At 45.5% G+C, this 26,972-nt stretch overlaps 2 protein-coding genes across 7 annotated transcripts in view; both read right to left on the minus strand.

Annotated features, from left to right (window-relative positions):
• Window positions 1-1,832: 1,832 nt before the first annotated feature.
• Window positions 1,833-15,691, minus strand: hm13 (histocompatibility (minor) 13). 4 transcript variants are annotated; one of them, XM_061257949.1, is made up of 14 exons: window positions 15,261-15,691; window positions 14,031-14,066; window positions 10,626-10,676; window positions 10,222-10,320; window positions 9,920-10,002; window positions 9,716-9,804; window positions 8,908-8,993; window positions 8,444-8,569; window positions 8,022-8,079; window positions 6,707-6,790; window positions 6,403-6,439; window positions 6,187-6,289; window positions 5,976-6,061; window positions 1,833-3,551 (listed from the first exon to the last, which is right to left on the minus strand). In XM_061257949.1, the coding sequence occupies exons 1-14, from the start codon at window positions 15,489-15,491 to the stop codon at window positions 3,479-3,481; spliced, it is 1,242 nt and encodes a 413-aa protein (XP_061113933.1). In that variant the 5' UTR covers window positions 15,492-15,691; the 3' UTR covers window positions 1,833-3,478. The 4 variants fall into 4 exon arrangements, with proteins under 4 accessions (XP_061113933.1, XP_061113934.1, XP_061113935.1 ...); XM_061257950.1 differs by lacking the exon at window positions 10,626-10,676 and having other exon boundaries at window positions 15,261-15,690; XM_061257951.1 differs by lacking the exons at window positions 10,626-10,676; window positions 14,031-14,066 and having other exon boundaries at window positions 15,261-15,687.
• Window positions 15,692-16,936: 1,245 nt separating this feature from the next.
• The window catches only part of ncoa3 (nuclear receptor coactivator 3), a 54,259-nt gene continuing 44,223 nt past the window's right edge, over window positions 16,937-26,972 (minus strand). For 2 of the 3 annotated variants that reach the window (XM_061258211.1, XM_061258209.1), the window contains 15 exons: window positions 26,689-26,829; window positions 26,443-26,590; window positions 25,809-26,317; window positions 24,560-25,698; window positions 24,013-24,142; window positions 23,736-23,912; window positions 23,278-23,508; window positions 23,084-23,189; window positions 22,581-22,752; window positions 21,512-21,811; window positions 21,310-21,393; window positions 20,723-20,963; window positions 20,361-20,541; window positions 19,829-20,000; window positions 16,937-19,428 (listed from right to left, as the gene is read on the minus strand). In XM_061258211.1, the coding sequence (XP_061114195.1) occupies window positions 19,417-19,428; window positions 19,829-20,000; window positions 20,361-20,541; window positions 20,723-20,963; window positions 21,310-21,393; window positions 21,512-21,811; window positions 22,581-22,752; window positions 23,084-23,189; window positions 23,278-23,508; window positions 23,736-23,912; window positions 24,013-24,142; window positions 24,560-25,698; window positions 25,809-26,317; window positions 26,443-26,590; window positions 26,689-26,829 (3,743 nt within the window). In that variant the 3' untranslated portion in view covers window positions 16,937-19,416. The remainder of the gene's footprint in view (window positions 19,429-19,828; window positions 20,001-20,360; window positions 20,542-20,722; window positions 20,964-21,309; window positions 21,394-21,511; window positions 21,812-22,580; window positions 22,753-23,083; window positions 23,190-23,277; window positions 23,509-23,735; window positions 23,913-24,012; window positions 24,143-24,559; window positions 25,699-25,808; window positions 26,318-26,442; window positions 26,591-26,688; window positions 26,830-26,972) is intronic. The other variant, XM_061258212.1, reaches the window with a different exon arrangement.

The raw sequence follows: 26,972 nt of genomic DNA on the forward strand, positions 1-26,972 counted from the left end.
AACCATCTGGATGGACAGATACTACTCAAAGTAAGTGGAAACATATCATTATTTCATTTTTGGTGAAACTGCGCCTTTAATTCACCTCCATAGCCCAACTTGGCTCAATATGAAAAAGAAAAAAATCAGCTATCTAGCTTTGTGTCAAAAAACCAAAAGGCACATTCAAAAATAGATGAAGGGTCCTATTCTCGCTGTAGGTTTTCTAAAAATGATGCCGTTCTCAGAAATGAAATGGAAGAGTTTTGTTTGGTAATCAGTCTGTTGGGAGAACAAAATGTTCTTTTTCCCTCGGCTGAGCTGGAGGCCTTAATATAATCACGGCCTCCCGTAAACGAACTCGCCCCATGACCTCCCACCTGCCAGCATTTACACCCCTTCCCCAAACAGGAGATACTGCCGGTCGCACGTGCAGAGCAGTCCAGGCCTGTCTGCTTCTCCCTGAACTGAACATGACCCTGAGGGAACATGCAGGCAGACAGCAGCCTCAGTGAGCCAGGAGCACAGCCCACCTGGCACAGAGACGCCAGGCCCCAGGCACGAGGGAGAAAGATGTCAAATGCACCGCATCACAGATCAATTACAAATGACATAATTACACCCTCCCCCAACACACACACCTTGCCCACAAACTCCTGAAGGAATACAGAACAATCCAGTTTCATGACTCTTAAACCTTGCAGGGACATTAAAAAAAACTTTTTCTTTGAGGTGGTGGTATCTGAGAAGCTTTTGGAGCTATATTGGTAGGTTCTGCCCCGACACAGAGAGAGAGAGAGAGAGATGGAGAAAACACAACTCCATCTCTCCCTGCCCTTCCTATTGACCTTCATTCTGCTGAGCACCTGTTGCTTGAAGCGGAACAAGACTGCAGGTGGTAGTTTGACCTCGCCAGCCTCCTGGCGTAAAACAAACAACAGAAAAAAACCCCAACATTTATTTCCATTGTCTCCTCCCTTCCTGAAAAAAGGAAGGCTGACCCCACACGGTCTTGTGTCATAGCAACACGACCTTCTTGTCCAGCGGTCTATTCTTGTTTCCTAAATGTGGGTGCCTGTCGTGCACGGGTGTTGAACTGACAGTCTCGGAGGTGGATGAACGGTTAAACTCCACTGCAGGCAGCGCGCACATGCTAACGCTCGCTTCCCCCAGGGTGCAGCAGCGCAGAGCTGAATGGAGGCTTTCTGAGCGGCCCGTCGCTCTGGGCTCCCTGCGGAGAGAAGAAGCCTCCTTTCTTTCACCCGTACATCTGGCAGACGGGATGAAACGCATTCTCCGGTGCAGGCTTCAGGACCACTCAGCCCTCAGCGAGGAAGAACACACAAGGGCAAATCACACACGTATGGGCCTAAATAGGGAACGCAACAAACAAAAAACCTGCCATGGCAGTTAGACGGAAGCGTAGACGTACGGTGCACTCGTGCTCAGCCCACTGTAAGCCTGCTCAATACCACGCTGTGTGAATCCATGTAACACCAAGAGGGAGGGAAGCAGAGCACATCTGGCCTACTTATAATAAAATAAAGGAAAAAAACCCTGGATCATTGTAGAGAAATCTGTAGCATTCATAGCTTTCCCCCTCACTATGCAAATTCCAAAAAGTCTTAATGATAATTGTCACATTCTATACTTCTATAATGCAGGCAAAGCTACATACAGATTTTTATGAACGATAGTAAAACAAATATCAGTTTCAACAATCTCCTGAGCTGAATTAATTTTTTCTTGGCCATAGCAGAACGTTGTGCAGGATGTGGCATTTCCCATCATCCTCTTGGAAGTGATGTCATCAGTGCACTTGCAGACAGAAAGACTGAATCACACACAGCAGGTTGATGCGTCTTCTACAGTGGTGTACACCACAATTTATTGCAAAAAGGATCCGCTCCTCAACAAAGAAGCTTGCCTCAACTTGCATTGATACAATAGGAGAAAAAATATATAGATGGTGAACAATGGGATTTAAAATTTTCACCAAGCAAAGCATGGACATGATCTTTACAAATTACAATACAAAACCATTAAATTATACACCATCCCAGACCTTAAATGACCCCACTCCACCTCCCACCCCAAAAACCCCAAACCCAATTTTGCCCAGCTCCATTCTCCAAAGGCCAGAACCTTAAAAATACAACTTGAAACAAACAGCAGATTAGAAACGGCAAGAGGCACCATTTGAAAATGGTCCTCCTTTTGTGAAAACAGTATAATATTAATGGTGATTTTGAGCAGAGGAGAAATTTCTGAGACTTTACGGCCAAATGTTTGGGGAGCACATCGGCTTCCTCGGGCTGCGTGCAGCCATTTCTGTATCAGTGCGGCTTCATGCACACCTGCAAGAACTCCTCCATCTGCATTTTGTAACTGCTGAAAATTGTACAGAGAAGGCTGGCCCAAAAACATTTTATAGGGATATTAATGTCAGTAACAAACTGTAAACAGCTGACTGACATTTGAAATTGCGAGCATAAAATTACTTTAATGTTAGCTTTAAGCATTAAGAATAAAGATTTTATTATTTTTTATTTAAGTTTAAAAGATGTCACGTGAATCGACACAATCAAATACAAATGACTCCCTCCTGAAAGGAAAGGTAAAATAACGACCCTGGCTGAACTAAAGTGGCTTTTCAAAAACAGAATGATGTAGAGATTTAAATAAAAGTGAAATGACATAAGCTACCACTGCAGGCTTTAGCAGTAAACTGAATTAAGGAGTATTCAACATGTCAGGTCCCTCCAACCCTCTTCTTAAGCTCTAAGAATCATGACAATAATAATAATGGCAACTAAGATGGAGCAAATATGGATAAACATATTCCCTATCATGTCAAAAAGAACTGCAGTTTCAGAAAAAAACACACAGTATAAACACATACACACACTATATGATATATAATATACTCCTGCATCCACACCTACATGCATACTGTACACATTAATAATTGTGCATGTCCCTTTAAAAGTGCACCTTTAGAATTGCACCTTTGTCACCGAATACTTTCTGAAAAAAATTATCAAGTTTTGCTGCAGATCATTTTCAAACACAAACGGTTGTTTTAATCAAAAAAAGGGTCAGCACAATCTTGGAATTCTTTGGTCCGCAAGGAGAGTGCATCATTTCTCTGTTCATTTTAAGAAATGTCTTCCAATCTTCGTCACAATTTTTAAAATTCTGGCCTTTAAAAAGGAATTCCTATTTAAAAAATGAGCCTATGAGAATGCAAAGGCAAACTGGATTAAGAAAAAAAAACAAACAGAGAACAAAAAACAAAATGGAATACATTGGCACCGAATATGCTGTTGTACCCTTTTAAACAAACCACTTATATGCTACAAAATATCCAATGTCGAAAAGTTATTTAATGTATCAGCCATTTCCAAAGTACAACACAATACATCGGCAACAGTAGCGCCACCTTCTGGTGGGTAGAGAACGTGGCAGGGCTGGTGAAATGCGAGGGGTTCGGCTGACACTACTTCTCCTTTTTCTCCACCTCGGTCTCTTCCTTCTGATTGGGCTCAGCTTCCGGTGAGGCCTCCTCGTACCTGGACAGAGGTGAAGAGGAGGTACAGTGAGCGATGAAGAGGCACAATGAGCCAATGACTGAAAATACGGACCGTGGTGTGGCAACCACATACATGTAAACACCCTCTGTGTAAGAGGCCCTACTGTACAAGAGACAAGCAAGCAGTTTACACTGCAGACAACGTCTAAAAGCATTTCACCCCTGTGTGATCATCTTCGAAGACAGCGATGACAAAGCGGAGTGGGTGGGGACATGTGATGAGCTTTTCACAGGCCTGTTTCTAACGAAACCACACAGCTGCGAGAGGGCGAGGTCACATGGACTCCTTTCTGCTGCAAGAGGTCTCAGAGTGATGCATTACAGGTGTGCTGGTGCCTGCTGGCCGCCAAACAGCAAAGCAAAGGAAAGGATGTGCGTTGGCATTCTAAATCTCCCTTACACAACTGGCAAGAGCTCATAAGAAGGCTACGACGGGATGCAAATGAAAAAAAAGGATGGATTAGTCACCGCATGTGCTTCAGTGGACTAACTCTGTGCAGGACGGAAACGGTGAAAGAGCATGGACAGAAGCTGATGGAGGCAGCACAGAATGCACAAGGACGCGTGGCAGAAACGGCTAAAGAAGGGGAACTGGGGTACGGGGGTGTGTGGACTGATCAGACTACAGCAGTACCACTGAAATCCAACCCCCCTCCCCCCAGACTCCTCGCCATCACACTGCCAGAGGACAAGAACTTCCAGAATATTCCAAAGGGGCAAGCTCCTCTGTGAAAGCCAATGAAGTGCCGTGTTGAACTGCCTGCTCTGGAAGGCTGCAGGGCCCTGCTGTAGTAAGTCAACCCCACACACGCAGGGCGGGGCGGCGGGGGGGGGGGGGGGAGGTGTACCTGCCAGGCGAGACTCGGGCCCTCTACAGGGACGAGGGGGTGTGGCGGCGTCGGCGGGGGGAGCAGGACGACTGCTGCATAGAGTTAGCGAGACTGGCGGGAGAGCCGGACACGGTGGGGAAGTGCGTGAGCCGGGGAGTGTGGGGCAAGATCTCGTCCGAAGACTCATAGCTGAGGCGGGGGGAAGCCAGAGAGGATAAACACCAGGGAAAACAGGAGAGAGAGCAAAAGAGAGAAAGACAAGAAAGGGGGGAGAGCAAGAGAGGGGGTGGAGAGGGGGAGAGAGAAAGAAGGAAAGAAAAGCTTTTAAAGATAGCCCCAGTTAGACGGACTAGACCCTTCTGAATACATGTTGCTTTTGGTTGTCTTTGTCATGCTCAAGATAATTAAAAAAATAATAAAACTAAAGCAACACTCTTAAACTCTACACTTCTTATCTAACAGCTAGCAACTAATACCATAAGGCTGGTACACGTAAAACATTGTGCCATGCCACAAAGCCACTCTGAAGGGTCGGTTTGGCTCAGAAACAGCAGGAAGAGCAGGATGACATTAGAGGAAGACAGCAGTGAGAGCAGTCTCGCGGGGAGGTCAGGTGACTGGAGGCCAAACAGAGCCGGCTGCATTCCCTCTGGCAGCAGGTGCTGTCCCCAAGGACGGCGGCCGGGGGCTGCCATGGCGATTATCGGCAGACACGTTCCTGGCGGGAGCGAGGGCATGGGGAATGTTCGCGCCACCGGCAGTGAGCACTGCCGTGCCGTCCCGTATTTGGGCTCCGGTTCGGCGCGGAGCGCAAGTCAGATACCCGCATACCCAGCCCTGTTATGACTAAGTCCCCACTTCCACTGCCGGTCACAGATTAAACCACACACACCTGACTCAGTGTGTGAAGGGTCAGACCAGCAGCCTCTTACACCATGAAGGACAGAGGTGAACACGGCCAGCCCGCCTGCTTCCCGGGTGAGAGATGGGGGAACCAGAGATGAACAAATGCAGAGGGATGGGAGGATGATCGCAAGGAGGAAGAACGTTGGGCAGGCATACGCATTTGAGGGTGAGACTACTGGGAGAGGAAGAGGAGTACACTGCTTCTTTAAAAAGATGTACAGCACACAGACTTCAAGGCCAAGATACAGATTTCATGCCTAGTCCAGGACTTAAATAGCTGACATGACTGCCAACTGACAATATACTGAATCCAGGACTTGATAATTCAGTGTAATTGTACACACACAGCTCTTTGGTAAAAGAGTACAACTGCCAATTGTGCATATTTAGACGAACAGAACCTCAGCAACAAACTGATTTCAATATCAGTTCATTCAACGTATTGTGTATCAAGAGCCGACTTGAAGTTAAATAATTGCAGGTGCTATATTGTGTGTTCACTTGATGAGAAATGATACAAAGCAGCTAACGACTGCTACCTAGATAACTAGCAAATGAATGGTAAATGAATGATAATCTTACTTTCATAAACACTATATAGCCAATGACGAGATAAGGATGAAGTCAGAAGACGAGGATGCGGGGGGGGGAAAAGACAAATGATTTACCTGAACATTTCAGTCAGTTCTCCTTTAAGCAGCGCAACAAGTACTGGAAATCCGATGCATGCTGGGACCAGGTACAGCAAGGCAGGCTGGGAAGGAGGACACAGATAACCAATGATGATTAAGGGAGGAGAATAAGGGAAGTGTGAGCACTGTCTCAGCACTGTGCACAACACTCACCTGTGCACAACACTCACCTGTGCACAACACTTACCTGAGCATGCTTGAAGGTGTGCATGACAAAGATGGTGAGGCCCAGGCCGAAGATGTAGGCCAGGAAACTGGTGTAGAAATAGGTCCTTGTGTTCTTCTTAAGACTGAAGGCCGAGAGCACAGAGAGCAGTTAAATACTAATGCTCGTTGAACTGGTAAGCAGCAGGAAATTTCTGTAGCTAAAATACCAAAATTACTCAAATAGCATGTTCCTCACCTGACATCAAAACGCAGCAGCAATGCAATAAAGATTCCTGAAAACAGAATTATATATAATTATCATTATAATTAAAGAAACCATAACACACAAAACCAAATGTTAACATCATGTATTTACAGTACTGTACAGGATTTAAAGAAAAAAAGGCATCATAGCACCCTCTGGTGGAACTGCCAAACAGACCAGGTTGGTTTCTGACCAATGTGAGATTAAACTAGGGGAGCCCTACTCTAGGTTTTAGGGGATATCACAAAACAGGATTACGGAATTTTCCGGCTGACTTTTGGAAAATATGTCTTGCCTGGAATGACGATGTCACCCAAGCCCAGCATGGCGAAGTTACTGGCCCCCAGTCCCCTTTCCAGCAGGTCCTGGGGAAACACCACTGAAACACACAAGAACACACAGTGTTAGAGGGACATTTTTATTGTCATTTTCCTGGCTCATTATTCATTACCATAACTACATGTTTTCATGTGTGTTCCTGGGTTTAATAGTTTTTTTAGCTATTAAATTTTTTTATTTTTTTTTACTAATACTTATACTTATACATTTATCTTCGCCTATATCTCCCAAACAGAAAGACAGAGGTAAATTTATAGATGGGCACACAGTCCAGAACAGTTTGCTGAGTGCAGCCAAAGCTTTTATTTAAAAAATAATAATAATGATAATAATAAGAAGGAGAAATGTTTGTTTCTATAAATGACCTGATGGGTAAAATGACCTAAAGAATAATGTAAAAAAAAAAAAAAAGCAAAGTTATTATTGTAAATGTAATCATTAGGTAGCAGTTCTTGACAACAGATATTTTGGCAGAACATGATTACCCTAGAGAAAAGCACTGGAGTACCTTTGGGTTATTCGATATACTGTTCGTCACATAAACAAACAAAACAAATAGGACAAGGTGATCTTTTGCAACTGATTTTCTGGCTACCTCCAGTGGCAGAAATCCTTAGAAATGGGAAATCATCAAGCCAGCTGTTACAAAGGCAAAATGCCAATTGCAAAAAGGCAAATGACAGCAAAAAAGACCAGTGGGAGATCAGGAATACATCTCTGTCACCTTGACAACAAACATAGCTCCAGGACAGTTAAAAAGGACACGTGGATTCCTGAGAGGCATCACTCTTGGTCCACATTCCCTCTCAGAGGCGAGAAAAGTGTGAAAGCAATAAAAAGAAAAATCCTGAGTTTGCAGGAATCTGCACTAATCTGCATGCCCCGTCTATAAATCTCCCAGCTATGCAATGATCTTTCATCCGGTAGCTGGGTCTCAGAGGTGAGTGAGTGTGCATCCACTGCATACTGAGTCCAAAGGACTACGCGTTGCAATGATACAGGGCTTTCTGTCACTGTCGAAACACGTACAGCCTCAAGAATAACCGCACAGCACTCTCTCACTGTTTTCAGTTCTGTGATAGCTCAGCAAACCACTTTGGGGAAAGGCTGTGAACTTTTCAACTCCCATTTCATTTCTTGCAGAGATGGCAGTAGTGAGGGATAGACCTGGGGAATCCTGCACTGCATTGTGAAAGTGTGCCATGTTCAATATGCCAGTGCAGCGTTTGCGTTAGCCTGCTGACAATTAAAATATCAGTATCATTACTTACATTTTATTGGCGCTTCAAATGACTTGGCCACTGTTACCATGACATTGGTGCCAAAAACCTGTAACAGAAAATCTTTTTAAGCATTTACACTTAAGTTACAGGATAAACTAAGCTATCCAAAATATTCCCTGTAACAATATAAGCATGCAAGCTAGTTGGACAACAGTAGTGAATAAGACAAGAAAACCTATTCTTACATTATCATCCTTAAATCTGAGAGCAGCACATCCCGTGCACCTAAAAACACTCAAGTGTGCCCATAAACATTAATGGTTCGTGAAAATGCCTCCAACAGCAGCCAGCATGCAGTTTTCCACTGGCAGGTGAGTGGTGCTCGAATGCGGTCCAGTCTCACCGGCTGAATAACCGGACACCTTTGGCAGGCTGTGAATCACAGTGCAGGCCCTCCGGAGTGGACTCACCCAGAAGACGTCGTACACAAACAGGCCCCCGAGGAGGATGCAGCCGGTGCTGACGTTGTTGAGGTGCAGCAGCTCTACGCCGTTGAGAGCAAACGCCAGTCCAAACAGATTGTTGGCAATCCAGTGCTGCCACACAAACACAATTACACAGCTCAATTTACAGGGCATGGTAATTAGGAGACTACAGGTAGTGTACACTATATGCAATGAACCTCATCTAAGTATTGCTTAGAATCTGTTCAGCTCCATATAGTAGGGTCAGTGGGGGTTTTGGTCCCCATTTTAAAAAAATGAGAACCAAATGTCAAACCCCCACCAAATGTTCAGTATATAACTGTCCCACTAAATTCTATGTTATACAAGGACAAATTACAGAAGTAATTAAGAATTTCTGGACAGTCCCATAGTTGAGATTCACAGGTATGTGTGTATTCTGAATCACTTAAGCTACATTTGTAATTTACCTTCTTGACGATGTACCAAACTCCCACCACGCTGCTCATACAAAGGCACACCAGGTCTTTGGTGTCAAACTCGTAATTGACGATTTCTGTGAGGAAGAGGAAGCAGGCTGTCAGAAGGGCTCAGCACACTGCCAGTATACCTCATCTGTTAGAACCATGGAAATAACCCTGTCTGCAAGAGGCAAGCAGGAAAGTGGGAAAGGGCGTTTTCCCCCCTCATCGTCCCACAGAAAATGTGAACGTCAAAACTGTAACGGAAGGATGCAGTGAGAATGTAGGCATATCCTCTCACCCACAGTGAGTTACATGAGCGCATACATTAGATACAGGTTCACCAATGAACGGTTTAGTCATCAGGATCACCACCAATAATAGCTTTCAATACATCATCTTGCAAAATAGAGTTAGATGCCACAGAGCAAGTAGAGCATATCGTATTATTAGAAGGCAAATAGGTTGGGGGATGTGGTTTTAGATTTAGCATTGATGCAGCTAGAAGCACATGTAAAGTGTTTAGAGTTCAGGTAAACCAAGATGGTTTAAATGGGTAGATTTTCAGTCAGAGGCAGTGACTGTGCTGTCCTGGTTGTAGTGGAGAGATCTCATCTCTGAGGGGCCAGGATAGAGATGTGACAGAGCGGGGACCCTTCAGGAGGGGACAGAGTAAGGCAGCCAGTGGGGCAGCACGGTAGGAATGCAGAGTTGGATAACAGATCGCAGGCAAGAGGGAGCGGTTCCTCTCTCTGCACCACAGGCCAGGACAGGAGATTGATATTTTATTCAGTTCACCACCTGCAGCCAGCCTCACCTTCCTTGTTCTCCCCTGTATCCTGGGTGAACAGCAGTTGATACTGCTTGTTGGGAAGGGTAGTAGGGAACGCTCTGTTCATGAACGGACTGAAACACAAAGAGGAGGAGAGCTCAGGGCAGGCTGACCCAGCCAATCTTTACAGTCCAACAATGAGTCTTATAAAGGTGCAAGCAATGTAACAGTATGAAAACGGTCTGCTACCTTATGGTGTGAGACAGAGCCAAAATCCCCAGTACAAAGAAATACATTGATAGCAGCAAGTTGATGTATTCTTGAGAAAATACCTGAAATGAAAAAAATCCAAGTTAAATGTGCGAACTCAAAATATTTTTTTTTCGGTCATACAATGTGATGGAACAAAATTTTTGACCAGAAGAAAGGGCTCTACTGATCCATTATTACATATACTGATAGCATTCTGTCTAAATCAACTGGGGAAATGGGGATGCTTTAACTCAAACAGGAGGGTTGTCTCCAGGGATTTAAGAGAGAAAATAGCTTACTTTGAAGAAGAGATACAATCCAAACAGGGTGCAGCTGGCAATTATGGGAAACCGGGCAGCATCTCGGCTGGTGATGGTCTCTGGCATGTCCGAGGAATTCTGGGAAGAGAGAGGAAAGTAAGGAGTCGGACCATCAGGGCAAACGAGAAACAGGCTTTAAAAGGGACATATGCGCATTCCTAAAGCAAACATAACCCCAATCCCAAAGTCCTTCTGAGGTCCTCCCCATGGCAAAGCAAACAAGATAGTAGAACCGATCTCGGGGGGCGACATTCGCTCAGGAGGTTAGAGCGGTGGTCTAGCAGTCGGATGGTTGCCGGTACGATTCCCGGCCCTGGGTGTGTGGAAGTGTCCCTGAGCAAGAGGCCTAACCCCCTGCCTGCTCCCAATGAGCTGATTGGTACCTTGCATGGCAGCCTATCGCTGTTGCTGTGTGAGTGAATGATCGGCATCAACTGTAAAGCAGAAAACAAATACAATCCATTTACCATCAGATAAGGTGCTACTTACTCAACCCCCTTTAAAGTACTGTTATACCTGACACTGACAATACGTCAGTTCCCCCTGTAATCAACTGCAGGCCCATGTGCTAAAGAAGCACATATGTACACCGCGCTTCTCAGATAGACTACACCAAACACAGGCAAATCAAGGACTAGGGCTCATGACAAAGCTGTCCTTCCCATGTTACTTTTCTCCAGCTTGTTCGCTTATATGCATGTATGCAAATGCTGCTGATCCCGAGCTGACAGCCTTCATTTTATACAGTATTCATGAAGTCTCTGTAATTGGAGACTGAAGTGCCGCATGTCACATGCTGAAGGTAATCCCACTGGGTTTGTAAAGAAAATTAGAAAGCTTTCATAAAATAGGTCAAAGTAATATAATTGGTAATGTGTGATTGAGGAGTATAACTGACAAGCATTTAGAATGCACATCGCTTTTCCCCCCGGCTTTTTCCGATATATCTTAATGCTGGCCTGACCTTAAGCATATTTTCCTCACCTTTACCATGCATTGCAACACACAATCTACCCAGTCTGGCACCAACAATCATTCCAAGGTCAAAGTTACTTAGATCACATTTATTCCCCATTCTGACATTTGGTCAGGTCAAGAGGTTCAGCCGATTTTCAGATCAAATGTCAGAATGGGGAAGAAATGTGATCTAAGTAACATTGACCGTGGAACGATTGTTGGTGCCAGACTGGGTGGATTGTGTGTCGCAATGAATGGTAAAGGTTGGGAAAATATGCGTAAGTTCAGGCCAGAATTAAATATAATATTTGCATTAACAGGCTGGTGTACAGGTCTACCAGGGGGAGTCGCAGTTATACTATGGCAAGCAAAGTGCTGCCTCACCCAGACAAGACCTGGGGTTCATTCCTATCACTTATTTTATCTGTCCTCGTGTGACCCAGAAATGAATCGATGTCCACCATCTGTAAGGACACTCCATACCTATAAAAGCTCCTCGGGAGGAGCAAGGAGGGATACATTCTGATATGGTTTCATTTTGGCCTGACCTTATGCATGTTTTCCTCACCTTGACCATGCATTGCGACACACAAACATGAAAGTATCTATATATACTGCAAGTAACTGGGGGAGTCGCAAGTATGGCAGGCAAAGAGCTGCCTCTCTCACATGAGATCTGGGGTCCACCCCAATTGCTTATTTTATCTGTCCTCACGTGACCCAGAAATCCATCGAGGCCATTTCAGTCTGTTACATGCTGCAAAGATCAGAGAACATCGCTGACCTATTCTGGTAGAACTTCCATTTTTTATTCACTTTTCCAGGTTTACAAGACAATGAGGGTATGATACACAAGTCATATGATGTGCGTAAGCAACAGATATGATCTGCACAACCTAGTGTTGGTCCAAGGTATTTTCCAGTCTGGAGGATATCGGTGTCAGCAGCACAACTGGTATTGAATCTCCCTAAATACACATACACTGCCCCGACTCACCTGCCTTGACTTGCTACACTGCTGTTCCATGTTGCAACCATCTGTAGCCAATTGCAAATGCTGAGAGGCTAAGCCCAGCATTTTGGCATACACGCAGTGACATGCGGAACTGCTAAGCCGACCACAAAGGATAGTGCAACATGCAAATAATCTGAATTTCAGATGGAAATGCTTGTGGGAGAGGCACAGCCAGCTGAGGCACCTGTGCAGAGTTGTGTAGTGCGCCCTATCACCTAGATCCAAGCCTGGATGCCAGTGCCAACTGGAGCCTGGAGTAGGTGTAGAACTGGAGTAGGTAATCAGCCAGGAGTGAGTATTTGAGCTTCCTCCAATTTGTCACACACAAGCAGTCAGCTTCATTGGTTTCAGGACCTGTAGTCTGTCTGCAACAGCTATGCAGTCTTTCTGCAAAGCTCTCCTGTGTTTTGGAGGTCACATGTACAACTGGGAGACTCTCCCAAAGAGAGAGCAGAGCTGTGACTAGACATTCGAAATTGGCATTAAAAAACCCCAATGTGCGTGTGTGCTTGCGCGTGCGTGAGCACGTGTGCGGGGGGAGGGTGGTGGTGGCTTAGAGGAAGCGGACACCATTCAATATTCAAAATAATGAAGAATCATAAGAATAATGGTATACATGTGTGTATGATTTTAGCTGAATCTGAAAAGCACCAGGACCACTTTACCTTCTCTTCTATTGCAATTACATCTGCCGTTGGGGCAACTGTGAAATGGCTATGGAAGTTTGAAATTAACCTTATCTGGCACAACAGAGAAAAATGCATCAGGGAGATCCTGAAAGACAATAATCCATCATGGGGAATAACAACAGCAGCAGCCCCCAGATGCAAGTTTGCACCGAGAACCAAGAAGACCGAATTCCACAAGCATGCATCGTGCACACACAAACTTTGTACTAACTATTGACTGAACTGGAACCTCACTGCCTATAAAAAATGTATATAAGAATATTTAAAAAAGTAACCAAAAGACAAGCAGGTAGACTTCTGCAGGTAGAGTCTCTGGGGTCCCTGATGCTGGTATAGCATAAGAATAAATGATTCTGAACCTATACTGGCTTTGTGTTTTTCATCCCTCCCTCATTCTTGATTCCTGAGCCATGTGCCACAACAAACCTTTTGTTCCTACCCAGAACTGTGACGATAAGCAAAAAAAACTGCCAAAGTTCTGTGCTATTTATTTGACATCCTACACACAGACTCTGAGCAGATACAGGAAAGTACACTAGCTCATCTTGTGCTGTAAAGAATTTGCAGAGAAAACCTTGGGGTAGTAGATCAAGGAACAGGGTTGGTCCAAACCAATGAGCCTACACTTCCTGGCACCAACTGTTACTTGAAGTCTGATGCAGTGTTATAGATCTGGGTACAAGTTAAGCTTCATGGCTGTATGTGTTCTTCACAAGGCACTTCCTAAGAAGGTACGAGATTAGGAAAGGTGGTTATGACCATTTTAGGGAAGATTTTACATGGCTGACCAAATTCATATCTCTCTATAACTGCTCTGTCTAAGATCGGATAATGAAACTTATGGGGACATTTGAATAAATCCAGGTCTAGATTTCCTATTTCCTTCAAAGTCAGAAAAAGTACTAAAGTGAGTTGATATGAGCAATCTACTTCAGTGACAGACTGGTAGCGTTAATGGCCGTCACTGCTGACAGATAGTGCTGAGCTAGGCTGGTCTGAGGTACACACCATTTGCAGCACCAAATGAAAATAATCCTATGCAGTTAAATGTACATTTGTCACAAATGAAAACTAAGATTTCCGTATGTAAAATCATTTGGTTGTGTACTATCATAACTAATACTCACTCTGGACTGAAAACCGTAATCACTTTCTGCAGCAACCTATGGAGTAAGTATACAAAGACATTTAGAACAAGACAACCGGCATTCCCATGAACCAACCCCATGCGTTTAAGCCCTGGACACCAAAAGCACCAGAAACTGTTAATTTTCACCAGCCCAAGAGCCACGTGCCAGTCTGGCACTGTCAATGCATCACAACGCCCACAAACCATGCATTCCCACGAACCTTGTGCACATCATAACTGCAGGTAGCTTAAATGGCAGGGTGTTATGTGAGTAAGTACTGATAGTATTGATTCACCTCATTTTGAACTTCATTACTGATGACAGTTAAACTGTAAAGTTATAATTCAACTTCACGTTTATTAGTCGACCACACAAAAAGTTCAGATAAAGTTGGAGATGCGAATTCAAGACTTCAAATCCACATCGTAAACCAACTTGTAAACCATTCATTCGTGGATTGTAAGTTTTATATCACGTCCTCCAAGACATAGTTCGACGAGCAGTGTTATGGCTAATGTTCACGGAGTAAAACTAGCTGACATGACATGTATGAATTTAACCATTGAAAGGCCTAGGTGACATGACAGCAAGCTAGCGAATGCTGACGTTTCCTTTAACGATACTTCATATGCTAACGTTAGTTTTCTAGGAAGCCTAATCAAAACTGTATCCAATGGTCTAATCTCTGCAAATCAGATACATTCCAAGCGTTTTAGTTTGGCAATTGGATTTATACAAGCTCGATAACTGGGAAGAATTGCAACAATCAAGAAATGTTTCAGCCATTTGAACATGTAGCTCCAGAATTAGTTTCAACTATGCTAGCGAGCTACGTCCCAACACAGCGATAGCTATTCAGCTCATACGTGTTGGATGAGGCCTGAAACCGTTAGTGTAGCTAGCAAGCCAGAGAGATCGCACTTGGCTTTCGGAGAGATTCGGAGCTAGCTCTTGTAAGTTAGCCTATGCTATAACATCACTAATTTAGCTAGCCTCGCTAGGTAGGTAGCTAGCTAGCAGTTTTTATTTCAATTGATATTAGCTGAAATTATGCATTCGGTAGTTTAATAGTTCTCACTAGCTAGCTAGGTATCAAAATGACTAAATTCACTGAATTACAAGGGGACCGCATTCATTTCGCCGATACACCCAAGACGTTGTGCTATTGTTATCTTCGCATGCTAACGTTACACTTTCCCCTAATAATACCTCGTTAGTATTTGTTACCTTGCTCTTGGAGCAGCTGACAGACCGCAGGGCACCGAAGAAGATTGGCAACAGAGCCATAAAAACAAGGCTACCATATGCGAGTGCCGTGCCTTCAGGTGTAGAAACAAACTTGGTAACAGTAGCGTTGATGGAGTCGGTAGCATTGGCGACAGTATCATTCATGATGCTATCCAAAACCGGAGAAGTTGTCTCACTAGGTAATGCCGATCCTTGGTCGACATCGGCCATTTTTGCGAGTAATAACTAGGTTTCAATGAACTAAGGGAGGAAAAACGTGTAATGTTACACACGATCTGTTCTTTTAAAAATTAGGGACTCCTTCAGCACTCTTCTTCCGTGCCCCGTTTTCCTAAGGCCACGTTTCTTAACACTCTCCGGGATCTGACATCATCACCGGTGTAAAACATTTGCAGCATGGGAGGAGCAAGGGAAATGATGTCACACACAGTTCATCGTAACAACCGCTTTCTGTTATTTATTTATTTATTTATTTATTTTTACCGGTGAGTTGACCACCAATCTTGAATATCATGGAACGTATGCTAGTGTAGCACAGCAATCCAGGATGGTTTTGAAAAGTTTTTAGAAAAGAGCAGCAGAAACAATGACAAGTTTCAAACTAATAACAGCCGATAGTAATAAGACAAGTTGCTAACTATGGCTAGCCTAGCCATAATCCCATAACCACACAGGCATGTCACCTACGTTAGCTAACGTTGTCGTAAAATGTATTATGACTATGAAGAATCCCTGACTTGTAATATTCTGGACAGATATGACTGCAAGCGAAATCTACAAGTATGATATTTCTCGATATAATTGTATTGCCGTGGTTAGACGTTACTGTTCTTGCGGGCCAGGCACGAATACATTTGAGGAAAGCGTAACACCAGTTGTCCAAAGTGCGGCGACAGCAACAATGATACATTTCGTTTGCAGTAACAGATATGTCCACAGATCTTGTAAACAAGGGATTCGTAACAGCCTCAATACATTTTATGACGACATTACATCAAATGCTTCTTTTTGTATATGTATGTTTTTTTTAAAGGTTAAAGGATGTACTGCTACCTAAAATATATATATATTTTAAATCCCTCCATTGAGTGGTGAGTTCGCGAGCAGAGATGTCTGGAGGAAGCTGCATCCGTTTATGACATTTGACATTTAACACAAACTTGTGCATGTGTAGTTTCGCAGATATTCTGTAAATAATTGTTAAGAAGGCCGTGAGAGGCATCACAGAAGGCAAGTTTGCAAACTGCATTGTGTAATGTAATGGACGCGGTTGATCTGGTTGCACTTATCGAATTCCCCTACAAACTGTCTAATTGTGGCACTTTTCTCCTCCAGCCATAACCATCCATCTTCCGAACCTCTCAACTCAACACACAATAGTGCAGAAGGCATGTTAGTGAGATGCAGTGAAAAGTCATAAATAAAACAAACCAAGTTCTAGTTGTGGTAGAAGAATGCTCTTCTTTTCTTAAATTATTAAAATGTAGAAAATATTTCATAATGTTGTCTGTCCAATGCCATCATATTACATTTTAGGTGTAACAATGGGTAGGTCTTCTTCCAGGGTTGCCATGCGTTACATCTCAAAACTAGTGCCCAGAAATAATGTAAAATGCACAACATACAAGCACGCATAAAAATGACAGTACAAAGCATTTTAAATAGAAATTTGTATTTACATCAATATTAACATCGAGAAACAAGTAAGAAAAAAATGCAACAGTAATTTACATCCTGAAATTATGACAGCTTAATTTTAATTTGTTACTTTTTGTCTTTTTCGTTTAACAGAGTACAGAGCGAGGAGGATTGTTTTTCTTTTTTCAACAATTAAAAGCAGAGCGCAGACAAAAATCCTGCTGTATTTTTTGTATGCTTTTCTATCTTTTACTCCATTAAGAATAATAAAAAAATCCACTTGGCTTCATCTTTGAAGCAAACTCAGTCCTTACTATTACTAAATAAAAAGGCAAAAAAAAAAAAAAAAAAAAAGACAGCTATTGTCTTAACACTTGCAATTCTGGTGTCATTCTAATGGATGGGCTAACATTTACTTTTGTTTTCACAAGGAGTTTAAATTTCACTGCAATGTTTGATAACCAGACATAGGGTACAGCAATGAGTCTCTAAAACACCCTCTTCCCCTGCAAAACTGCAAGGGGCTGTTCACTGGCCATTTACTTGAAGAAAGAAAATGAGCAAAGTAAGCATGACTGTTGCAGACCAAGAAACATATTAATTCTACACTGTATCATACAATATACAAAATAATATAATATATATTCATATGCATCTGTGTGTACATTAACGTACACATGCAGAAATGCATGTAGACCATCAACACCAGAAACTATTTGAAATACAGGAAAAAAAATCTTTGGATTGCGCATGTCCTACAAGATAGACCTCTCAGAGAGTATCAAGTGTAAAGAAAGGCAAATCAAAATTGAATGAAATTAAAAAGGCCCGAAGGGACCTTATTAAAGACTAAGGAGAATAATGAAATAGATAAAAACCATCCCCAATCTCAACCCTTTCTCTCAATCCTAATATATGTAAGCACCACTAAAATGAAAACATGTTTCACAATCTGTCCCAAACCTTCTTTGATATTTTGCGGCATGTGCACAGCAATTTTAAGACAGGTCATGGACTCGGATTTGAACTCTGAGTTGTAAACTTGACCATGGCTGCTTTCCACACAGTGAATGATGTTGGTGAGAAGGCAGTGCCAAATCTTAAGAGAAGATTTCGGCACAGCTAATGGGCGAAATGTAATTCTCAGAAAGGAATGGAGAATTATCAGATTTGTGTAGTTGTATACCAAGCCAATCCCCACAGCCATTAGAATGGGAATATCCTGTGTGTGCCTTACTTGTTTGTCCCACCTGTCCAGCTGAGAAAGTTTATAAAAAATCTTTGCTACGTTAAAATGCAATATCAAAGTACAAGCTCACTCAGCACTTTAACTACCCTCCTGGAAACAAAACAATTTCATGATTATAATTTCAGAAATAAAAAGTGCCTTTCTTAAAAGAATAAAACTGCCTGGTTGTTTTAGCTTTTGAAATACATATTTATAGATGAGCAATGGTGAAAGACGGCCCACTTGCTTTTACTTCCCAAAATGAAATATTGGAAATAAGCTGTATTGACCTACAAGACAGAATAAGAAAATTATACTTTAAATATCAAGCCTTACAATCTGTGCAAAAATGGTATGTGACCTACAAAAGCATATAATACATTTTAAGCATATTTACAATTCATATTCACAGACAGGAAAATTCAAAATGTGTGACATCACATGTAATACTGCAGTACCTTTGCTTTGAGTAGAGGATGCTCCATGTCAATTTCAGCCTAAAGCATAGAGATTATTGCTTAAATCTGCATAATATAGACATCTGTGCTTACTGCTTTTCATTTATAACCTTTTTTCAATTTAAATGGGTCCCTGTTTAGAAAAAAATAAAATAAAAATGACAAGGTTTGCTGTGTGCATTAATTTTTGAATAAGGCTATAATGACCAAGAAATATTGCAACAATCCTTCCAATATCAACCTTTCTGTAAAGTGCAACCGCAAGTAAAATATTTTTGCGTAGTACCTTAACCCATCGCATTTCAAAGTGAGTGTTCCCACATCAAAGGCTAAATGCTGCATGATGTACATTCTACATATGAGGTGACCTTTTCACGCGGTGTTGGATGAAACCATTTTCCATGTGGTCAGGTTAGTGAAGGTACCTCCAGTGGGGAAAAGACACAGCCCAGAGATAAGACCCCTCTACAAAAACTATATATAGACTCTGAAGACATGAGCCACACACAGTGAGCGTGTGTGTGTACACGTGTGCGTGTCTGTATGTGTGTGTGTGTGTGTGTGCGTGTGTCACAGTCCGTCACACATTTACATATGTAGTAGCCCCCACCCGCCTTGTGTCAGCACGGTGTGTATCCAGTGGGATTTGTCCTTAAGGTGAGAAACTGCACATACTGGGCCAGGTGTAGAGGAGGAGGGCTCAGTCTATTAGAATGAGCACAGAGAGGCAAGCCTGCACACACAGAGCACGCGTTTCTCCATAGGGTTCACAGTGACTCTCCGCTTGCACACAGGCAGCTCTGCTCCAAGCTCAGCAATACTTCTGCAGGAGAAGGGATGGACAGATTTACAACATGTCACTGTGTTTTGATCTAACTGACAACACAATTATAAAGAAATTTTAATAAATTGGAGAGTACTTCAAATGTACATTGAATTTCAAGGATGTGTCACTCAATACAACAAAGAGCCATTTAAAACCTGGAAGACTACAGGGCCTGCTTGCTCAGGCACGGACTCCTAATTGTTCGAATGAAGTCATTAATGGAAATGCCAAAACTGTTCCATCTTAAAAACAGTCTCTCTCAAAGATTGGAATTTAACACTCTTGCATGATCATAATGCCCAACATCAAACAAATTACCAACAGCAACAGTGCACCCTGACTGGCAACGACAAAGGCAGGCACTGGAACGTGGCCACAGGAATTAATTCAGACATACCTGATCAGGTCCCATTGGCATCCGCCCCATACCCATGGGATTCATGCCCATCTGCCCTGGCATCTGCCCCATATGGCCCCCGCTGCCGTTGACTGGCATGGATCCATTCATCATCATGGCCCCGTACGACCCCGGGTTCCCTTGCTGAGCAAACTGCTGCTGGGAGAACGAACTGCAACACACAACAATCAGGTTACCAGCTTCCACTCTCAGGCTGAGGCTTACATCAGATTTCAGCCTCACAGCACAAATGTGGAAAAACAAGTGAACATACGGTGTCAGCAGTGTGGAGCAGCTATTAGAGAAGACAGAACCTATAGCCAAACGGTTTCAGGTTCCAAACTTGAACATGAAGCTTATACTTGATAAAACATTGAGCATTAACAAATAACTCATTAATTTAAAAGTAAGCTGTGTAGTGTATGAATGTATGCCAAACATACAAAGAAGTCACTTCTGAGACACACGTTGTACCAGCAGTTTTTTAAGCTGGTATGTATGCTGCTTTTATTATCGTTGGCTGGCGACGTACTTATTTCGGGGCATGCCTCCCTGTGGCCAGCCCTTCATCTCGGCTGTCTGGTACATGGGACCACCCTGGGGGTGCTGTTGCATCATGGGATTCTGAGGTGGGCCCAGACGACCTGACATCATCGCGTTGGGCGGGCTGCCAGCCGAACGGACAAACGAGGGGTCCCCCTGCTGGTTCATCCCTAGTAAGTGACAAAAGGGTCAGTCTTGGCACACAATTCATTTCCATCCCCTCTGACTTTCAATCAGTCCCTCTGCAGGTACACACAATTGCCACTAGAGGGAAGCAAACTTTGTTCAACACTACTAAGTGTACAAATGAGACAAGACTGAATAAAACTGATGCTGTAGTGAGCATCTCACCATAGTTACCCCCATAGGCGAACTGCTGCTGTCCTGGCTGGTTCATGGGGGGACCACCCATGGGGTTGTCCATTCCGGCGGGGGCAGTGACGTTGGGAGGGGGGCTGAACCCACCGGCGGCCGCTGCTGCAGCCTGCTGCTGCTTCTGCTGCATCAGCATCATCATCCTCTGCCTCCTCAGCTGGTGGTTCATGATCTCTCTGCTCCTCTGCGCCATCATCTGGGCGTTCAGGAACCCAGGCTAAGAGCAGAGACCAGTATGATCACCTCCCAATGCCCACACAGTTACAACACAATAATGCCACAGTCACAACACAATAACCCCACAGCCACAACACAAAAACTCCAGTCACAATACAATAACAACAGTCACAACCTAATGCCAATGTTCACACTTTCACAATAAATGAAAAGAAAGTTTTATATTTCAAATTCAAAACGGAGGCACGTACTGATACTGGTCTGTTAAGTCCACGCATTTCATAATATTTCTTAAAGTAGTTTTTTTTTGAAAGATTAGTAAAAAAAAAAAAAAATCTTGAAGTGAGATTAATCTATCTCTCACTTGAGCAAGTTAAGGCCCGTACCTGCCCTCCCATGCCTGGCTGCATGCCCGGTCGAAGCACAGGGTTCCCCCCCACTGCAGTGCCCTGGCGACTCTGGTTCATGAACTGCAGAAGGGGAGATGCCCACAGCACATGCATTTACGTCACAGAAATAAAACTGAATAAAGGCCTGACTGTACACTGCCACAGGCCTGTGATGTGACACAGGGACAGGGAAAGCTACCTGCTGGCCCTGCAGTCTCTGCTGCAGCTGCAGCCTCATTGGCTTGGTGGTGAGCATGCGGGGGCGCATGCTGGCGCGGGGGTGCATGCCCGCCATGGGGAAGTTGCCCTGCGGGCCCATCTGGTTCATCATGGGGTTGAAGCCGCCTGGTTGGCCCTGCATGTGGTTGGTGTTGTATCCAGGCTGCATGGCCATGCCGGGGGGACCTGGGTAACCCTGGCTGTACATGGGCTTCTGGTCCATCACCATGGAGGGATCCTGCCCCGGGAAAGGCTCTGTCGGCTGCTCTCCACCCTGACCCTGGAGGGGAAGGGACACACACGCAAATAAATTCACCAAACACACATTCCAATACTGTCCCCTTTAAAGGTCTGAAGTGTAAATTCAAACTTAAATGGGTACCAAGAGCAGGTTCCTGAACATGAACAAGCAAAGGACAATTCAATCTTTTTCATTTAGAACATTTATTTTGGTCACAATTCACTAGAAGGGTTCAAGATTTACAACTGTCCATTATTATATTTTCCCAGACTCACAACAAATGCCTCTCAAATCAAGGACACACCAAACTACATTTATTGAGCAAAAACTTTTCCAGTAACCACATACAAGTATACGTGACTGCACCAACTCTGTTGTGCACTAAAGTAACAATGACATTGCTAGCAAGCTAAGTCTTCATTATTTTGAGTGATAAGCAAAGTTTTAGCACAACTGGTGATATAATGGTGCCTTCGTTATACAAATGAGCACATCAACACATTTCACAGAGGCTGCATATGTCTGATGAGAGGAAGTTAACTTAACTGCAGGGGGAAGAAAGAAAACCTTGCAAAATCTCAACATGTATTAGCTTAGTGCTATGACAGTTCAATATTTAGACTGGAGATGCAGTGTTTTTAACGCAGTAAGAAAACATGACATCAGAATTACTTGAAGATACTAAAACAATGAATGGAAAATTCCAATATATAAACAACTGCTTGATGCAGTGGACGTGCATGTCAAAGGGCACATGACCTGACCATCCTGTTCAGGAACACAGACAGAGTGACCTGGCGAGACTAACCTGGCTGACCAGATCCGGGATGCCCAGGGCGCGGTCAATCTCCTCCAGCGCGATCACGTCCGTGTTGTTCAGCAGCGAGTCCAGCTGGTCCAGGAGGGCCCGCTCGTCGCTCTGCCCCTCGCTGGTGGAGGGGGGCACCAGGAGCTCGTCCAGTGTGTTCCCAAACTGCGCCCTGAAATGCATCAGGAAACTTCCATTACTGCTTCTGCCCAGGGAGTCGGGCACATCATTCAGGTTTATCACACCGTGTCCTCAGGAGTGCCCTGAATGATCTGTATAAACCGCCTGCCTGGTTGAAGTACACAACAAGGTCAAACACTTGGTAGACTCAAGATTAGACTCACTGACTGAAGACTTATTCTGGATTCTAGATGCATTCTGGGCCTGTGCTCCTGGGCAGCAGCCCCAAATGCCACTGAAAGATCAGTGTCGTTTTGCATGAAGTGCATGAAAGACAAACAGGAGACAAACATTGAGCACTCTGAAGGTAATGAAGAGCTCACCTGTTGTGGCTGTTGTCCATTCCCATCACACCATCCGACCAGGAGGGGGACTGGCTGGGCCCCTGCTGGCTGTAGGGACTCATGCCCATGTTCATGTCGTTCGGACCTGCAGAGAAGGATATCAGTTAGCTGCTATCGGCGCAACTCGGCACTGCTCAACTCCACTCGCTCAAAGGAACAATAATGCTGCTTACCCATGTCCATCAGCTGCTGCTGCAGCATTGACCTGCTGCCTGGTACGCTGTTTGATCTGCCCACCATGGGACCTCCCATCATGCCTTTGGAGTTGTAGTCCATCCCAGGGCGGATCATGGAAGGGTGTCCCGCGGATCCCACTGGACTGCCGCTCGACCTCGACATCCCCCAGTCTCCGGAGCCGCCCATTGGAGAGCGCTGGGGCACGCCCATTCCCCGGTTCATCATTCCTGTTGATGTGCACCCCACACACTGGAATTTTAGTTCATTTGCATTTATTTGCTTTACAGATGACCTTATCCAGAGCAAAATACTGTACCAGCTTTTTCAACATTTTATCCACTGATTCACTTTAAACACCAAGAGCTCCCACCCATGAAACAAACCTGCAGCATCTACCTGTCCAGTTCCCTAACTGTTCAGAGCAACAGACACCGACAGCTACACGGACACATACCTATGTTCCCTGGGAAGTTTTCCGGGCCCCCCATCATACGCTGGCTGTCCATGTTCTCCTGCTTGATGAGCATGGGGCAGGGGGCACTGCGCCGCCCCGCCACGCCCATCCCACCAGCAGGCTTCCCGTCCACAGACACTGCCCTCTGAAAGGGGACGCGAGGGACCGACGGCATGCCTGGAAAACAGGGACGATTGGAAAGAGGTGATTAGAGGAGAATGGGCGGCAGAGCAGAGGCATTCCATAACTGCTAAAATGGACAGAGCGCTATGGTTACCCTGTGTGCTGTCGTCAGGGCAGTTCTGCCGCTTGTTGCCACCATCGGTTCCCCCTCCTGCTCCTGCCTCAGGGTAGAGACCTGAACCAGAGTTCCTCAGGCCTCCTAAGATCGTCTCTAGAGTGTACAGCTGAGAGACAACAGGACAGGGAAGATGTCACCCATACAATACTGTATTATATTCATCCATACAGGGCTAAAGAAAAATCTAAAGAACACCTGGCTGCCAGAGAATTATCCTTGACATTATACGCAGATGATTCAGATGGCTAGGACATGTACTTGGACTGGACCAGCTTTGTGTCCCAAAAATTGCACTAAGATGGACTCCATCTGCTGAAAGGAAACCTGACTGGCCTAAAACTACAGGTGGAAAGAGAGTAGTGGCCTTATAACCCACAGGGTACAAAGAGGACTGAGTGAGTTGGTCATTACTGGGCCATGTTAAATACATTAACTAAATCTATGTTCATTTGGTTGTGTTGCATCTACAATTATGCAAAACACTCTGATATAACTGTTAATAAAAATGCACTGGGTGCATCACCTCATCACTGGGCTCAGTCTTTATCTTGTTTTCCACATTTTCGGGAGTGGAGGCGGCGATGGCGGAGCTGCTGCAGGCGCCCAGGCCAGCCTTGCCCTCCAAATCCTCCAGCTTTGGCTTGATGTCTACAGGGTCTTTGGAGTCGTCCTTGTTGAGAAGGTAGTGCAGCAGGGCATGGGTCTTCTCCTTCTTGGGACTGTGCTGCTCCTGCTTGGTGTCCGTGACGCCCGGCCCCGATGAGCCCCCGCTGGTGGTGCCTGTCCCGGCTGACTCCGCCCCTGCAGGATCAAGGGCCTGGCCCGGCACCTTCCCCGTGGCCTCGGCCGTGATTTTGGCCACCTCGTCCGGGGTGTTCCCGTTCTGCAGGAGCTTGTGGAGGATCTTGTGCTTCTCCTGCAGGGAAGCGGAGTACTGGGCTGTGCCGGAGGCCTGCCCGGAGCCGGCAGCAGCAGAAGAGGAGGAGACTCCGGTGGAGGAGGGGCTGGTGATGCAGCCGGCAGGGTCCTTGGCTTCCGCGCCTGTGGGGGTGGTGACGGCAGCAGGAGGGACAGGCGGTCCGCTGCTGCCTCCCAGGCTCAGCTCCTCGGTGGGAGTGGTCAGGAGCTGCAGGAGCTTCTTGTGGCCCTTGCTCTCAGGGACCCGCCTGTGGGGCTCGGAGCTGGCAGGGCCTGCTGGGGCCGCCTCGCCGCTCTCCTTGCTGCCATGCAGGCCTGCCTGGCTGTCGGGCCTTTCGCCAGCGTTGTCAGCGGATGGGGTGTGGTGGTGATGGTGCAGGTGGTGGTGGTGGTCCCCCCCAGCACTGTATGGGCTTTTGGAGTCCACATGGCCTGGCTTACAGTGGGCCTGCTGTTGTTGCTGCTGCTGCTGCTGCTGTTGTTGTTGTTGTTGTGGTTGTGGTTGTGGTTGCTGTTGCTGTGATGGTTGCTGCTGTGGCGCTTGTTGTGAGGAGTTGATGCTGGGAGAACTGTCAGGTTTGTGTGCTGGTGAGGTCAGAGTGGATGACAGTGAGTTGCCCACTCCTTCACTGATGGCTTGCAGTGCATTGAGAGAGCTGCTGGAGAAGGAGCTGCTCCCTCCTGGGCCACCGCCTCCTCCCCCTGCTCCTCCAGAGCTGCCCGGGCCCATGGGAGAGGGCATCCCTGCAAAACAAACACAGCTGTGAGCCTCCCACGTACATTATGTGCAGTGCATTATTGAATCATCACAGAGAACAAACAAAAGGTTAATTAAGCTTTTGGCACAGACGTACCCCCTGGAGAGAACTGGCTGGCGCCCATTTTGGGACTCCCTCGTGTCCTGGGTGACATCATGAGGTTCTGCTGGGGGACGTTCATGCCTGGACTGCTCTGGGAGGGGCTGTTCATGCCCAGCCCATATGCTCCCCCCTGGAAGGGCGGATGCTGCTGCTGCGCCATTCCAGGTCCTGGGTGACTCATCTGATTCATTTGGTTCATCTGATTCATTTGATTCATCTGGCTCATCTGGTTCATTTGATTCATCTGGTTCATTGGATTCATTGGATTCATCTGGTTGACTTGGTTCATCTGCATCATCCTGTTGCTGCCACTGTACATGGAGTTGCCCATCTGGCCCATGTGACCCTGTTCATTCATGCTATAGCCTCTGTTCATGCCCATGCCCATTCCCCCGCCAGGTGGCATGTTCATTTGGGCGTTGGGGTTGGAGTTACCCATTCCCTGGGGCCTCATTCCACCCTGCATCATTCCAGCCTGGCTGTTGCGATACCCATTCTGCTCCCTGAGACAAAGCAGATGACAAACCTTTACCACCACAGCACTACTGACACCACTGAGCCTACAAGGGATGTGCCATTTCTGTATATTTCTGCCACAATTCTGTATACCAGGTGAACAGGGTCTTACCTGTGCAGCAGGTGTGTGGATATGAAGCCTTGTGGCTCACTGGACATGGGGTGGCGGTACAGCTTGCTTTTGGTTTGCGCCGTGACTGGAGTTCCGTCAGACAGAGAGAAGCGGTACAGGGGGGTTTCGGCGTGGCCCTGCAGGAAGGCTGAGGGGAGGGCAGGCAGAGAATGCATGAATCTTCTGTGAGTGTTTAACAGAGGTGGTGAATTTGACCCACTGGATGGATGCGGGAGATGGATATACCTTCGTGGTAGTGCCGGCGGTGAGACCAGGGCTGACCCTCGCTGTGGTGCAGGAACATCTGGATGCACCTGCGCCACAGGTCCTCCCAGCCGGGCCGCATGGAAGCGCGCAGGGAGTTGTGGTCGATCTGGATCAGCTTGCCTGTTGGGGTGACAGAAGAGCAGCTCTGGGTCAGTTCTGTGGGGGTTCTGACACTGATCAACATCCACACCACTGTATGAACACTCCACACCGCTGATCCGTACGCACACTCCTCACTGCTGATCCGTAGCCACACTCCACCG

Source organism: Conger conger, chromosome 10 (genome assembly GCF_963514075.1).
Source record: "Conger conger chromosome 10, fConCon1.1, whole genome shotgun sequence".
In the NCBI taxonomy this organism is placed as follows: domain Eukaryota; kingdom Metazoa; phylum Chordata; class Actinopteri; order Anguilliformes; family Congridae; genus Conger; species Conger conger.